The following is a 15,976-nucleotide window of genomic DNA, read 5'->3' on the forward strand; positions in this document are numbered from 1 at the left end:
CCAGACACTGGTGGCTCATGCCTGTAATACAGCCTACTCTGGCACCTGAGATTTAAGAATTTCGGTTTGAAGCCAGCCAGCAGGCAATAAAGTCCCATGAGACTCTTGCCTCCTATTAATCAGCAAAAAGCTAGAAGTTGATATGAGGCTCAAGTGGTAGAGTGCCTTGAGCAAGAAATCTCAGGGACTGTGCCCCGAGGCCCTGAGTTCAAGCCCCAGGACCATTGCCATTATGAATATATCATTCATAGATAGTTAGATCGATTGGTAGATATAAAAATCACACTGATCATAGTAGCCACTGGGTCAGATGTGGGTGGAACATCTGTGTTCATGTATCAGTTATGTTTAATAACCAGCTTGAATATTTATTATGTTGATAGGTATTTATAACAGTGCAAATTCTAATTCATTAGAATTTTTATTTTTGAAAATCTTGAATTAAGGAAGGAATTATTAGCCGGGTGCCGGTGGCTCACGCCTGTAATCCTATCTACTCAGGAGGCTGAGATCTGAGAATCACGTTTCAAAGCTAGCCCGGCAGGAAGATACAGGAAAGTCTGTGAGACTCATTTCCAATAAACCACTCAGAAAACCAGAAGTGGCACTGTGGCTCAAGTAGTAGAGCACTTGCCTTTAGCTGAAGAGCTGAGGGACAGTGTTCAGGCCCAGAGTTCAAGCCCCATGACTGTCAAAAAAAAAAAAGATTTATTAAACATGCTTTTCCTTGTTTTTCTGTAGTGTGTTGTCTGGCATGACAGATGCAGTATTGGCTCGAGTGTATAAACAATCAGATCTGGACACTCTGGCTAAAGAAGCATCCATTCCAATTGTCAATGGACTGTCAGACCTGTATCATCCTATCCAGATCCTGGCTGATTACCTTACACTCCAGGTTAGTATTTTTCTTGCTTAACAAAAGAACAAAATTCTTAATTCCTAACATTTAATCAGGAACAAATTAGTGAAACCATTTACTTAAATAATGGTATTTAATCATTACAATTTATCTCCATCTGCCTTAAAAATTATAGTATATAAGTGCATACTATATATGTGCATCTAAGGGAAACAAGGCACTTTAAAAAAAACTAACTTTAAGGCTGGGAAGGTGGCTCAGTTGTAGAGTACTAGCCTCCAATGCATAAGTCCTTGGGTTCGATTCCTCAGCACCACATAAACAGAAAAAACTGGAAATGGTACTGTGGCTCAAGTGTTAGAGTGCTAGCCTTGAGCTGAAGAGCTGAGGGACAGCGCCCAGGCCAGAGTTCAAGCCCCAAAACCAACCAAAAAAAAAAAAGTGGATAAAGGAATAAATTAAAAAAAGAAAAAGCTAACTTTAAGATGCTTCTGTTCTCAACCCCGTTTCCAAACCACTTGCCAACTCTTACATCTTCTGTTCTTTCAATGCCTGCTTTTTTTTTTTTTTTTTTTTTTGGTTTTTATCGGTCGTGGGGCTTGGACTCTGGGCCTGGGCACTGTCCCTGAACTCTTCTGCTCAAGGTGAGCGCTCTACCACTTGACCCACAGCACCAGTTCTCAATTACTGCTTTTTATTTTTTTTTTGGTGCCTTTTTTTTTGTTTTTTTTGGGTCCGGTCGTGAGGCCTGGGTGCTGTCCCTCAGCTCTTCAGCTCAAGGCTAGCACTCTACCACTTGAGCCATAGCGCCACTTCCGGCTTTTTTTCCTGCTTATGTGGTGCTGAGGAATCGCACCCAGGGCCTCAAGCATGCATGGCGAGAGCTCTACCACTGAGCCACCTTCCCAGCCCTTTTGGTGCCTTTTTTAACACGACATATCAACAGGGAATGCTAGAGCATATAGCATAGAAAGAGATGTGTGATCCTACATACATCAAAAGTCTATAGTTGGGAGTGAAAACCAGTAGATTTTGTTTTGAATATTCAAAATGACAAATTACTATTTAAGAATTGAAAGAGGGGTCACTTTCTATCATTTCATAAACTGGATTTTTTTTCAGTTGTATGATTTTATTTTCTCCCTTCAACCATAATAATATGGTAATCAAATTTTGTCTTAGCTGGTGGGTCCGTAAATATAGTCTTATCCATCCCATTCACAGGCAAGGCTAATGCTGCTTCTTGAAAGGGTCCCACCATGGACCCTCTGCTCATCCACCCCAAGTCGCCCTCTTGCCTGGCTTTATCTTCACTGTACTGGGTGGTACTTCATTGAATCTCATTCCAGACCTTAACTTTTCCATGGCTTCCATGATTTTGTCATGCTTTTCACACAAAATGTGTCTGACCTTTACTGCATTGCCACCACCTTTGGGGCCCTGAGCTTTCTTATCAGCACTGTCACTTCCAGAAGTTGCACCCCCTTTCCCCGCTTTTCCAGATCCACTTTTTCCTTTAGGCGGCATCTTCTAAACTCGCTGTTGAACTCCCCCATAAACTGGATTTTTAAAAAATTGTGTTAAGCCTGTGTGCTAGTATCTCAGAATATGTAAGATTTGAGAATCAAGTTTTAAAAAGAGCTGGCAGGAATAGCTGAGATTCTCATCTCCAATTAACCAGAACAAGAAGTAGAGGTGTGTCTAAAGTGGTAGAGTGACAGCTTTAAGCAAAAAATCTAATGGAGAGCACCCTGGCCCTGAGTTCAAGCTCTACTATTAACATACATATAAAAAAATAGTGCTGGGGCTGGGAAGGTGGATTAGTGGAAAGTTCTTGCTTCACATGCATGAGGTCCTCAGTTCAATTCCTCACCACCACATAAACAGAAAAATCTGTGTCGCTAGCTCAAGTGGTACAGCACTAATCTTGAGCTGAAGAGTTGAGGGACAGTTCCCAGGCCCAGGGTTCAAGTCCCATGACTGACCAAAAAAAATAGTGTTAAGGCATGCTGAATATACATAGTTAAGACTCTCATTTATCTGTGTCTTCCCAACTGATGAACTTGGTAGCTTTGAAAGAATTATTTGGCTTGGTGTACCACAGCTAATCTACATGGTTTGGGCACTTGACATGATAACCATGATTTGTGTGCCAGTAGATGATTCTGAGGATGGGCTGAGGATGGACTGAGGAGGCCCATTTTCCTCCCCATTGGAGTATGCTACACACATTTAAATGTGAAATGAACTCAAAATGAAGCTGTTCAGAGATACGGACAGGATCCATGCAGAAAAGATGAAACAACAGTGTGAGATACAAAGTTGCTCTCTGTGTCTGTACATAGACACCAAACATTTTATTCTTTCTGTCTGGTGCAATGAACTGTTCATAGAGTTCCCTGCAGGATCTTATGAAATGCCTTTATAAAAGAGATACAAATAATAAGATTTCAGTGAATAAATAGCAGCTAATTAAAGGCATATGATATGCTGGACACCTGTGGCTCACACCTATAATACTATGTTATTAGGTAGCTGAGACCTTTGTTCAAAACCCTTCTGGGGAGTCTATGACTCTTATTTCCAATTAACTACCAAAAAAGTTAGATGTGGAGCTGTGGTTCAAGTTGTAGAGCACTAGCCTTGAACAAAAAAACTGAGGGACAGTGCCCTGGCTCTGAGTTCAAGCCCCACGGCTAGCACGCACAAAAGCATATGTTGTAAACCAGATGGACCCAGATTTAAATCCTAGCTTAGTCATCTAGTAATTCTGTGATCTGCAAATTGCAATTGCATTGCTATTTAAAATTTTACCATAATAAAAATAAATATGGGTATCCATGTGCCTAGTACATAGTTTTATCAAATCCATTTTGGGATTGGTAGGATTGGAACCCAAGACCTCAAGAGTGCTAAGTGAGCTCTCGTGCCACATGAAATCCTAATAACCATGGTTTGAATTACACCTTGGCTAATTTTGTCACATTTTAACATGATGGATAATTACTTCAGAATTATTTATTGCTTGAAAATAAGATGTTACTGATAGAAGTGAAATTCACTGGCTAATGTCACCTGATCCCATTTACTTCCAACACTACAAAGAAGTTTTCCTGATGTTTGCCACTGTAATTCTGAGGCAGGTGCTTATCCTTTATATACAGTATTATTGGGCATATTTCTCAGCCTTTGATAAATGAGAGGATGCTCAGAGACAATGCACTGTTCCAGGTGCATTATATTTCCCATATTTTTTTGTTTTTATTAGGTGGGGATGATATTAAAGAATGACCTTATTTTTATTTTTTGTCGGTTACTGGGCTTGAACTCTGGGCCTGGGTGCTGTCCCTGAGCTCTTTAGCTGAGGGCGAGCTCTCTACCACGTGAGCCACAGTGCCACTTCCATATTTCCCATATTTTATAACAAAAGAAGAAAACTCTAGAATAACAGTAAATTTTGTCTCCTTTGTTCTTTGTTATCTAAGGTTAAGGACCATGTGTGAACATTGAAGATTTTTGTTTGAGTAAATAGAACAGAGATTCAGATTTGAAATGAGTGAAAATCTGAGTCTGCACATAATTATATAATGTATTTGTTTAATTCATTAGGACTTTTTACTATAGTAATCGTACAAGACAATATTAAATTGTTATTAAATTTAGTAACATGTTATTGAATTGTTCTGAACAATGGAAAAAATAGTATTTTATTGATTCCAACCACTTTTATTTTTTGCCCGTCATGGGGCTTGAACTTGGGACGTAGGCATTGTCCCTGAGATTCTATTGCCCAAGGAGAGCACTCTACTGGAACCAGAGTACCACTTCCAGCCTTTTCTGTTTGTGTGTTACTGGAGAATCAAATCCAGGGCTTCATACATGCTAGGCAAGCACTCTACCACCAAGCCACATTTCCAGCCCCAAAAAAGACCGTTTTCCAAAAAATAAAAAAAATAAAAAAGTGAATTTCATCCTCAATTTAATCTTCTTCATCTCTTACCTTTTAGGAACACTACGGCTTTCTCAAAGGTCTTACCCTCAGCTGGATAGGGGATGGAAACAACATCCTTCACTCCATCATGATGAGTGCAGCAAAATTTGGCATGCACCTTCAAGCAGCTACTCCAAAGGTAGGGGAACTTTCTGCCTTGAAAAAAGCCCCACTTAAGTCACATGCAATTACCCAGTGAAAACAAAGCTCAATTCCAGTCAATGGCAATATAGGTGAGGCCCCAAAACTGAGATTATATTACCAGCCCTACAATTCAATAGCTATGTGGCATCTTAAGAGCCCAATTTCCTTACTCTACAATAAGAACTAGTCTTGGCTGAAGCCTTTTATTCTGTGAGTCTGGGTTAAAAAAGCCTGTCTGAATCATCCTTTTGAATGTCCTGTTACGAGCCATTATGATGACTGGCATCCTTGTGCATTACCAGTACACAGGCTGAAGAAAGCAGTGAAATCTAGACTACATAAAACTCATCAATGCATGAGAATGATGGTATCATTTTTTTCCTAATACTGTAATTTGGTAGAATGTCATATCCAATAAGAAGTTCATAGTGATAGCATCTATACCAGCTCAGGGTTTCAAACCTCATCTCTGGAAGTACTTTGCTTTTAAAAGGAAAAATGTATTTTTAAAAGAGATTTGAGCTGGGTGCCAGTGCCTTAGGTCTGTAACCCTAGCTACTCAGGAGGCTGAGATCTGAGGATCCTGGTTCAAAGCCAGCCCAGCTCTGAGAAGTTAAAGCATCCTAAACTGAATATGAGGGATCTACAAGTCTTTCCCTGCTTCTGCTCCTTGAGCTTTAACTACCAAGAGCATAGATGGCACAATGTGGGTTAATATCTGAATTTCTCCAGTAAGAACACTCAAATCCTTGAATTTATCATGCATTTTTCAACCCTTTTCAACCTTCACTAGTATCTTAGACCAGCTTCCCCACAAGCAGACCCCCTAATGGGAATTTGTGTACAGGTGAATTTTCTTCTGACGTGACCATTGGGGGACTAGCGAGGAATAATGAGGTTCCATGCTCCATTTACAGTGACTTTTCCCTAGAACTGGGAGATTTCTGGGGACAAGAATTCTTTTTTCAGTGCGAAAATTATGTGTCCTGAGAGATTTGGTGAGATTTCGTCACCCTTGTTTATATATATGTATATCAGGTCCAGTCCCACCAAAAGTAGCTTTGGCTACTCACCCCTGAATGAGCTATTGAGTGTAAGTTAGGCCTCAAAGGTGTTCTAACCTAGGAGAATTGTGAACTTTTATCCTTATGAACCAGTCTCTAGGGAAGGGCAGCAGGAAAAGTGGGTTTTGAAGTTCCCTGTGTCTTTCCACTAGAAAATCAGTCTGGTAACCAGAAGCTCCTTCTGAAAAAAAGCTGAAAGTGTTAAGTATCAAAAACACACTGGCCAGGCACTGGTGACATGCATCTGTAATCTTAGCTCCTCAGGAAGCTGAGATCTGAGGATCAAAGTTGAAAGCCAGTCTGGGCAGGAAAGTCCATGAGGCTCTTATCTCCAATTATTAACCACAAAAAAGCTAGAAGTAGAGCTGTGGTTCAAACGGTAGAGCACTAGCCTTGAGCACAGAGAGGCTCCAGGACAATGCCCAGGCCCTGAATTCAAGCCCCAGGCTTGGCAAAACAAACTAAAAATCCCCATAAAGTAGGGAAAGGCAAAGAAGCCATTGAAAGTATCCTCTGAAGGAATCCTGATAGCAATTTGTATCGTTGCTTTCTTTTGCCAGGACAAAATGAAGCAATACAATATGCTTTTCTCTAGAGTTATTCCTGATTCGGTTTTGGCCAATGTATTTTGCTTTTATGGTTTCCTAGGGTAGCAATAACAAATTTTACAAACCAAGTTGCTTAAAACAACAGCAATGTACTTTATCATTCTGAGAACAAAAATCTGACATCAAGGTGTTGCCACAGCCACATTCCATTTGTGACTTCCCTTGTGGCTGCATCATTCCAATCTCTACCTTCATTATCTTCCTTCTTTGGCCATGTGTGTCTCTTCATGTCTTCATGTACAAACATTCTTCTCTTTATTTATTTATTTATTTGTTTTTATTTTTATTTATTTTTTGGGTCCAGTCGTGGTTCCTGAACTCTGGGCCTGGGTGCTGTCCCTCAGCTCTTCAGCTAAAGGCTAGCGCTCTACCACTTGAGCCATAGCACCACTTCTGGCTTTTCTCTTTATGCTTATGTGGTGCTGAGGAATCGAACCCAGGACCTCAGGCATGCAAGGCAAGCGCTCTACCACTGAACTACCTTCCCAGCCCCTCCTCTCTTTATTTATAAAGACTAACATATTACATTTAGTCCCACCTTAATTCACTATCATCTTGTTTTAGCTAACTATATCTGCAAAGTAAGATCACATTCAGAGGTTGTGAGTTGGCATACATTTTTTGTTTTGCTTTGTAGTAGCCACACCCTAGCTCTAGGTTGTGAATTTTTTTAGCACAGTGCTCAACCAGAGTACCTGCCATAGAAGAACTGGCAGGCATATGCAGAACCACACTGGAAACCCTCCTATTACATTCAATTTTGGTGACATGACTCTTTCAGCAGAGAATTCTCTTTCATCTAGTATGTACTGAAATGAAGGGTCAGATGTGACATCTGCTGATGGTAGCTTTTAGTCACTTAATGAGAAGGATGAACACACTTGCTACAAATGTAATCTGAAGAAAGACTTGTTTTAAGGCAAACTATGATTGCATTTTGGATTGTACAGATAAAGCATACATTAACAATAATTGTTCTCTGCTATAAGGTGCTTTTGGAAAAGCTTTATTGTGTTGACGAAATACATGCTTTAAACATTTTATTGCATGTCAAAGATGTTTTATTAACACCAAAGGGAAAATTTCCAATATTACAGAGTAATTTCAGTATTGTTCTTATGCAGAGACTCATTTAAATGATAAAGAATATAAAACCCAGTTAAAGATAGGAGTGGGAGTTTTTTGAAACCTGTTGGAAAGTCTGATAGTGCAGATGTCAGTCCATCAATTTGTAAGTCTTCAGTTGTAATAGAACTATTTCCTTTCAAGATAAAGGTAGGAGATTTATTGTAAGTTTATGAAATGCTGAAAGGTCCCAAATCTATAGCCAATCCATTTTCCCATTCTTCAATCAAAAATAACTTACATGTTTAAAAACTAATTATTTTGCCTACGATAGTAAAATTGTTCATAAACTATCGATAATAATGATTTTAACATTGTTTTAATTGAATATTTAGACGGAGTTCAGCTTGTTAGTGACCTCCTTCATCCCGTCTTTAAATTTATGTAAAGACCAGTGAATGAATTAGTATTGAAAGATGAGATATGAGTAAAGAATTCTCTCTGTAATCTAAGTCATGGCGCAGTGTGTGCAAGGTTGGGTGATTTTTCTAATTTCCAAACATCTCTCTTGGTTCTCTAAGTACTTATTGATTCCTTCTCTAAGAATGATTATACTGAGAGAGTAAAGAACCTGTTCTCTTAAAGGGAACTCTGAAGTTCTAGGGCTGTAGGCTCCTGATGTTCACTACATGAGTTACCAAGCTAGCTAGCCTTTCTTAATTACTTTCCGTAAGCCCCTCTATACAATACTCCAAAATTCATGGCAATTTGAGCATTGTGAATGTGCTTAAAATGTCTATAGCCATCATCACCACTATCTTAATAGTTTGTTTCAAGAAATTTGCAGTGGGAACAAACCTCATGTGCATGTATACATAACCTTAATTTCAAATGAAGAAACCTGGATATTCTTTTTTTTTGGTCCGGTCGTGGGGCCTGAACTCTGGGCCTGGGCGCTGTCCCTCAGCTCTTCAGCTCAAGGCTAGCGCTCTACCACTTGAGCCACAGTGCCACTTCCGGCTTTTTTCTTTTTGCTTATGTGGTGCTGAGGAATCGAACCCAGGGCCTCAGGCATGCAAGGCAAGCACTCTATCACTGAGCCACCTTCCCAGCCCAACCTGGATATTCTTGTTGGGAAACAGAATCTTCGGGTTTAGTGTGCACAAGGTGCAAGAACTCTTTCAAAGAGAGTGTGACCTTGAAATCAGCATGGAAAGAAAGAGAAGGAAGCAATATTGAGCTGATGGAGAAAGGGAACTATTACAGCAATCTATTGAAGCAGACCTAATACCAGTCTTGGTCAACTTATGATGTACTCTGGATCTTCTATCACCATTTGGAGCTGTCTAGAATTGGGCCAAATGAATCAGGTTTTTATACACCCATCCTCATGAATCACTCACTAAATATGGGACCCTGGAAAAGTACGTGACCTTGGGAGAGGTGGCTCTCTGCAGTTGAAGCTGTACTCCAAAGTGGCTGACAGTTGAAGGCCATCATCTAGCACTCCAGCAACTGGGAGGAAATATATCCTTTATTCATGATTATTCATGAAGTAGAGCTGGTATGCAAATCACAACACTCCCTATGATTCCCCACTGAAAGTCTTAAAAAAATCAATTCATACTAAATGCTAAGAATTCAAGAAAAGGAGAAGGATTGAGGAAGATGAGCATGAAAAAGGTGTTTGACCTGACAAGACTTTCATATGAAGGGTTTGAAAGTGAGACTGGCTGAAAAATGAGGTGTCATGTTCTGATGAAAATACCCAGGAGAGGGGCTGGGAAGGTGGCTCAGTGGTAGAGCGCTTGCCTTGAGCTGAAGTGCTGAGGGACAGTGCTCAGGCCCAGAGTTCAGGCCCCAAGACCAGACCCCCCAAAAAAGAAAATACCCAGGAGAGGACAAAGGCAGTGGTAGGTGTTCAGGAGTAGAAAACTGTGATGGCAGAAAAGAGCAAGATGTGTACAGGGACAACAGAATTGCCTTCAGCAAGCTATTGAGAATTAGAAGAAACAGATGCCAGGAATGTGAGTAGAGAATCTTGATGCTCTTAATCAGCTTTGACTGAAGAAACAAGTTGCAAACATGGAAGGCTTAGAAGAAAACAATTCTTGCTGTTGTGTACAGATTAGCTTGGGGTGGGGGGCTAAAGAGATGGTATCTGTGAGGTTTGGACTGTGGTTCCCTCCAGAATGTCCCTTCACCTAGAGCCGGGACATAGGAGACACTAAGGAAAGAAAATAATCCTAACAATGAATGTCTCCTGTGTGCTCTATGTTACCGCACTTTGCCTCACCAGTCTTACAAATATATACTTTTTAGGAAAATACAATGTACTTGGAGCAAGCCCCCTAGAAAAGAATGAAGAAGTGTGTGTATGTGGGGGGTCTGCTAGTATTTAGCTCAAGTGATCACAGAGGGCTTTTCTGAGGAGGGCATGTTTAAATAGACCTGAAAAATGTTATCCATGTGGAATGGATGAGGAAAAGCATTTCAGATTTAAAAAGAACAGCATGTGGAAAGTCTCAGGCAAAAAACACATTACGCTTTACAATTATGTATATAATCCTCTTAAGCTATTAGGGGAATAAAACGAGGGCCTGCCAAGAGCTAGAAAGCACCATATTCTATGTTTGTCTTTATGACTGAAGAGGCCAGGCATAATCAAGGAAAGACGGGAGCAATTAGCTGCCTCTTCAAATTCTGAAAGGCACTGTGACAATCTGAAATTCTAGTTATTAAAAAAAGATTCCATTCAACTGAGCATGGTTGGGCTACATCTTTAAAAAAGGGAAGAAGAGATAAACTATTCTTGAATACAGAATAATGCAGTGTAAGAAAACATATGGAATTCAATTTCCTCAATAACATTTAAATTCTTCTTCCTGCAGGGTTATGAGCCGGATCCTAATATAACCAAGCTGGCAGAGCAGTACGCCAAGGAGGTATGTATGTTCCCTGTGTGGAAAGCTAGGCTTGTCTTTCTCTGTCTCATGAAACTGTTTAACCAGCATGCTTCTATATGCTAGAATGGTACCAAACTGTTGATGACAAATGATCCATTGGAAGCAGCGAATGGAGCCAATGTACTAATTACAGACACTTGGATAAGCATGGGACAAGAAGAAGAGAAGAAAAAGCGGCTCGAGGCTTTCCAAGGTTACCAGGTTACAATGAAGGTACAAATTGATACCTCTCTGAAGGTTCATTAATTCCATTTATAATGGCTAGAACCATCTAATCACTTATTCACTTTTAGGAAGGGCAGGCTGTCCTTTCATACTCTCAAAAGGACTCACTGTGTCTATCCTCCAGGGATTTCTCTCCTCTCAAAGATTTAGCTGTGTGCTTTTGGAAAGACACCTCTTGTGCTAGACAAAGGAATCTGAAACCTAGGCTGCAGAGTTTTCCCCCTCTCTCCACTGTAGAGGTATCAGAATGCTTTATTCTATGTATGCTTCAAGACATTAGCTTAGTTTTGTTCTTTTTTTTTTTTTAAATAAGTGCAGTTTCTTTTACTTCACTGGGAAAAATTCTATCAGACTAGTTCTTGCTTCTTCTGTTTCTTAAAGATTCCTCAGTGCAGGTGGTTTTGTCAACGACCTCCAGGACTTTTTTCCAGGGGACTCTCCAGCCCAGGCAGGAAACTCTGTGAGACTCTTTATCTCCAATAAACCAATAGAAAACTGGAAGTGCCACTGTGCTCAAGCAATAAAGCACTTGCCTTGAGCTGAAGAGTGCACAGACAGTGCCCAAGCCCAGAGTTCAAGCCCCATGACAGACAAAAAAAAAGTGTGACATGAAGTACTTAAGAAAAAAAAATATTACAAAATAAACAAGAAAAATTCCAAGTTTAAAAATTTCTGACTTAAAATAATAAAATTTACATTTCCTTCATTACTGATGAAGTTAAGCATCTTTTCATGCTTTCTGGTTATTTCTATTTCTTTTGCTTTGAACTAGATATCATATTTTTCCATTTGCTGTTTTTTACCCTTTTTTATTATTGGCTTGAAGTGCTCCTTATACATTATGGATAATTCTTTGTTATATACATTGCAAGTAGTTTCATAGAGATTTTAAATTGCTTATGGTTTATTTCATGCATACTTTGGGTGATTTTCTAGTGCTGAGCGTGTAGGCTTGAGAAACAGTCATTTTACTGATGCATGACAGGTACCAATGTTACTCCTTTTTCATGTCATTTTGCTGGTATTTTAGAAACTCCATTGTTCTGAACGTGGAACAAGGGTGGAAGTAAAACAAAATTTAAGTACAAAGGCAGTAATTTTGAGGTAGGCAAGTATAAAGAATTTAGCTTTGAATCTGTAAGTATATAGTGGAAATGGACAGGAAAATGTAACTTACAGGAATTAGATTTGCATTAAGATGAAATATTCAGGGCATTGTGCTCATAATTCTATTTAATGTATTTCTTTCATTCCTCTGTGCTTTTTTTCAAAATTGTTTTTATTTGTGACACAGTATGCTTCAATTGCCAAAAATGATCACTTGGAGAAAAGTTTAGATAATACTATTGTATTAAAGCAATTTTAAAATATGTTTCGAGGTATGATTGGTTACTTGCTATCAACCACATGTTACAGGATTGTAGTGTACTATCTAAGTAGGCAGAATATCAGAAAACTGAGCTAGTAGTTTAATTTGAAATGATGGTTTCCTTATGTTAAAAAGTAACTGGTTAGTGACTCATGCCTATAATCCTAGCTACTCTAGGAGGCTGATATCTGATAATCATCCTTTAAAGCTTGCCTGGACAGAAAAATCTAGGAGATTCATCTCAAATTAACCAGAAAAAAAAAGCCATAACTACAGGTGTGGTTCAAGCACTAGTGAGAACTAGCTCGTTTTCTGCCAACCGGTTAGGTTGTATAAAATTATTTTCTAATCTTTTTGAAAATATAAAAGCTCCTAATTCAGTGCACAGTATAAAATAAGCATTTAAAAAACCATCTTATTCTTTTTCTCCTCTCTGTCCTCCTTTCATTCCTTTCTTAATGACTTGTCAAGCTAAACGGGAAATGGCTGAGCACTAGTCCAAGGCTATGAGTTCAAGTTCCAGTACTGCCACAATAGATTTTTTAAAGTGACTTTGGAATTCCCCAAGTTGAAAGAACTGTATACATTTACCTTAGGTATCTTTAACTTTACTCCACCTCTTTATTCTTTGTATTGATCTGTGAATTATGGACATGTGTGTTTTGAAATATTGGCTGAAGAAGATGCATGACTGTTGCAGACAATTATTATCAAACACATGATTTTACCCTCTTTAGACTGCTAAAGTTGCTGCCCCTGACTGGACATTTTTACACTGCTTGCCCAGAAAGCCAGAAGAAGTAGATGACGAGGTGTTTTATTCTCCACGATCATTAGTGTTCCCAGAAGCAGAAAACAGAAAATGGACAATCATGGTAAGCAAGAAATGAGGGATAGAAAGATAAAGAATTTTCTGTGTGGTTCTGGCTTGGCCATGAGTGCTTCTTGTTAAATAATAAGCAACCAAGATTATCTAGCTATATTACTTATTTACGTGACTTCTATTTTTGTCCAGAAAGTTTATAATAGATCATTATTTCTCATTAGCATTTATAGTGCATTTTAATGGAATAAAATTGATCCCCTTCCAAATGCACAAACTTTAATCAAAATTCTTAATGCCCTTGATTGGCCTAAGAACTTGCTGCTATTTTCTGCTAGCCATTATAGGTTATGTGACTCTTATTTTCTAATCTGTTTGAAATTATAGAAGCTCCTACTTCAGTGTCCACAAAAATAAGCATTCAAAAGTCCTCCTTTCATTCTCTTTTTATGATTTGACCAGATAATTGTTTTAGCTCTGTATTCAAATTTGGTAAGAAAAATCCATTTGGTTTTAGGTATAAAATACTTTGAAAATTCATGAAATGTTTTATATTCAAAAGTTATTAGTCCCTTTCGGATAAATCCACTACTCATCTTTATCACTGCCATTCTGATTTTAAAATAATTTTTTAAGATTAAGTGATTACATAAATTTTACAGTATTGTGTGATAGTGATACTCTAAAGTCACAAACACATTTTAACCTTTACAAGGCAAAGTTTCATTATCATGGTCTATAATGTTTGTGACTTTTACAGGTTTGACAATGGAACTATTTCTTTCACACTAGGAGATATGTACATATCTAGGAAATACTTTTCTTAATTCTGTTTTATAATATTCCTCTGGAAGACTGAAAAATCACATGTCATAAATTAGCTCCATTATTTTTCAGATTTAAGTGATTTAACAGATCTCAGTTGACATACTAGGAAGCATCCTACTTGCAAACAACAGCGTCCATTCTACATGGATTAATGGATAGAAATTTATTAAAATACATTAATGAGTTCCCAGAGCTTTCAAGAAAAGGGGGTGGGTTTGTGAATCATTCTTAGACACTACACAGCCCTGCACAATATAGGCAGATATATGTTGTTTATAGCCAGAAAACCACTGGCATTTGCCACTCCCAGCTTGGTTTCTAAGGCCTTTGAAACCAGATGCTTAATTATAACTACCGTGTTTGTAACAGGATACTTCTACCTGCATATAGAGCAAGACATCTAGGGTCCCAGAGAATGGTTTCCACTGCATGCTCTCGTCATATATATCCATGTCTCATATGTATCACAGCTGAAATGTTTTCTTGGAAATATAGTTTTAGATCTTTTTTTTTTTTTTGCCGGTCCTGGGGCTTGAACTCAACGGCTCTACCACTTGAGCCACAGTGCCACTTCTGGCTTTTGTGAGTAGTTTATTGTAGAGTTTCATGGACTTTACTACCTGGGCTGTCTTTGAATCATGATCTCCCGATCTCAGCCTACTCAGTAGCTAGAAGTATTTAGCTTTTAAACTCTGGAAAGGACTGGTAGCTAATTACTTTTCAGTCTATAAATATAGATGTTATTGTGTGGAGCTGGGAAGGTGGCTCAGTGGTAGAGTGTGTGTCTTGCATGCATGAGGGTCTCGTTTTGATTCCTCAGCACCACATAAGCAGAAAAAGCTAGAAGTGGGGCTGAGGCTCAAGTGGTAGAGCGCTGGTCTACAGCTAAAGAGCTGGGGGACAGCGCCCAGGCCCAGAGTTCAGGCTGCACAACCTACAAAAAAAAGTTATTGTGGACATTAAGTAATAAATGTAAATATCTTTAGTACAGTGCCTAATACATTATAAATGGTATCATAATTATCATAAGCAGTTTCTTCATTGTTGATCTGATATTATGAACTGCAAATGTTCAAATACCATTGTATCTCCTGGAAAGCAAGTCACTACTGTCTTTTGTAGTATCATGCCTCAGTTTGTCAAAGCAAGGATTTTTTTTTTTGCTGGTCCTAGGGCTTAAACTCAAGGCCTGGGCACTGCCCCTGAGCCTCTCTGCTCAAGGGTAGTGCTCTACCACATGAGCCACCGCACCACTTCCGGCCTTTCCTGTTTATGTGGTTCTGACAACTCCAACCCAAGGCTTTACGCATGCTAGGCAAGCACTCTAACACCAAGCCACATTTCCAGCTCAAGGATTTTTATTTTGGTTGGTCATGGGGATTGAGCTTTGGGCATGGGCGCTCTCCCTGAACTCTTCAGCTCAAGGCTAGTGCTCTACCACTTGACCCACATCACCACTTCTGGTTTTCTGGTTATTAATTGGAGATAACAGTTTCTTGGACTTCCCTGCCCAGGCTGGCTTTGAACTGTGATCTCAGCCTCCTGCATAGTTAAGATTACAAACGTGAGCCACCACCAGCCCAGTGATTTTTTTTTTTTTAAGCTGCATCTTTGGCTACCTCTACACACTGACTAAAATAGCAATTGTCCTGTCACTTAGACCATGTTTCTGAAGCCTCAGAGTGCATTTAAATCGCATAGGTAAGTATGTACGTGCAGATTCAGATTTAATAGACATCAGATGAGGTGCTAGATTCACTATTTCTAATAAGCACTCAGGTAATTCAGTGTCCCGTGGACCACATTTTGAATAACAAAAGCCTAGATGACAAAAATGAATATAGTATTTTCTTCCACTTCGAGAAGCTCCACTTGTCATCAGAAGGCAATATATGGTGCAAAGATAAATCAACCTAACCTGTTAAAATAGATTGTAGAAATTCAGGGGAAATTTTTTCCTTACCATCTCAGTTATGGAGATGCTTTACACTGCCAAATTTTTAGAGCTTGTTACACATCTTTACTTAAAAATTT

The 15,976-nt window shown here is 39.0% G+C and overlaps 1 protein-coding gene and 1 pseudogene across 1 annotated transcript in view; one reads left to right on the forward strand and one right to left on the reverse strand.

The window, feature by feature from the left end:
* Otc (ornithine transcarbamylase) overlaps positions 1–15,976 on the forward strand; it is a 59,530-nt gene that overhangs the window by 40,372 nt on the left and 3,182 nt on the right. The window contains exons 5-9 of the mRNA XM_042702446.1: positions 742–895; positions 4,867–4,989; positions 10,623–10,676; positions 10,761–10,910; positions 13,029–13,166. Of these exons, the coding sequence (XP_042558380.1) occupies positions 742–895; positions 4,867–4,989; positions 10,623–10,676; positions 10,761–10,910; positions 13,029–13,166 (619 nt within the window). The remainder of the gene's footprint in view (positions 1–741; positions 896–4,866; positions 4,990–10,622; positions 10,677–10,760; positions 10,911–13,028; positions 13,167–15,976) is intronic.
* LOC122128156 lies at positions 1,977–2,401 on the reverse strand (annotated as a pseudogene).

This window comes from Dipodomys spectabilis, unplaced genomic scaffold (genome assembly GCF_019054845.1).
Source record: "Dipodomys spectabilis isolate Male_0828 unplaced genomic scaffold, ASM1905484v1 ptg000324l, whole genome shotgun sequence".
Lineage (NCBI taxonomy): Eukaryota > Metazoa > Chordata > Mammalia > Rodentia > Heteromyidae > Dipodomys > Dipodomys spectabilis.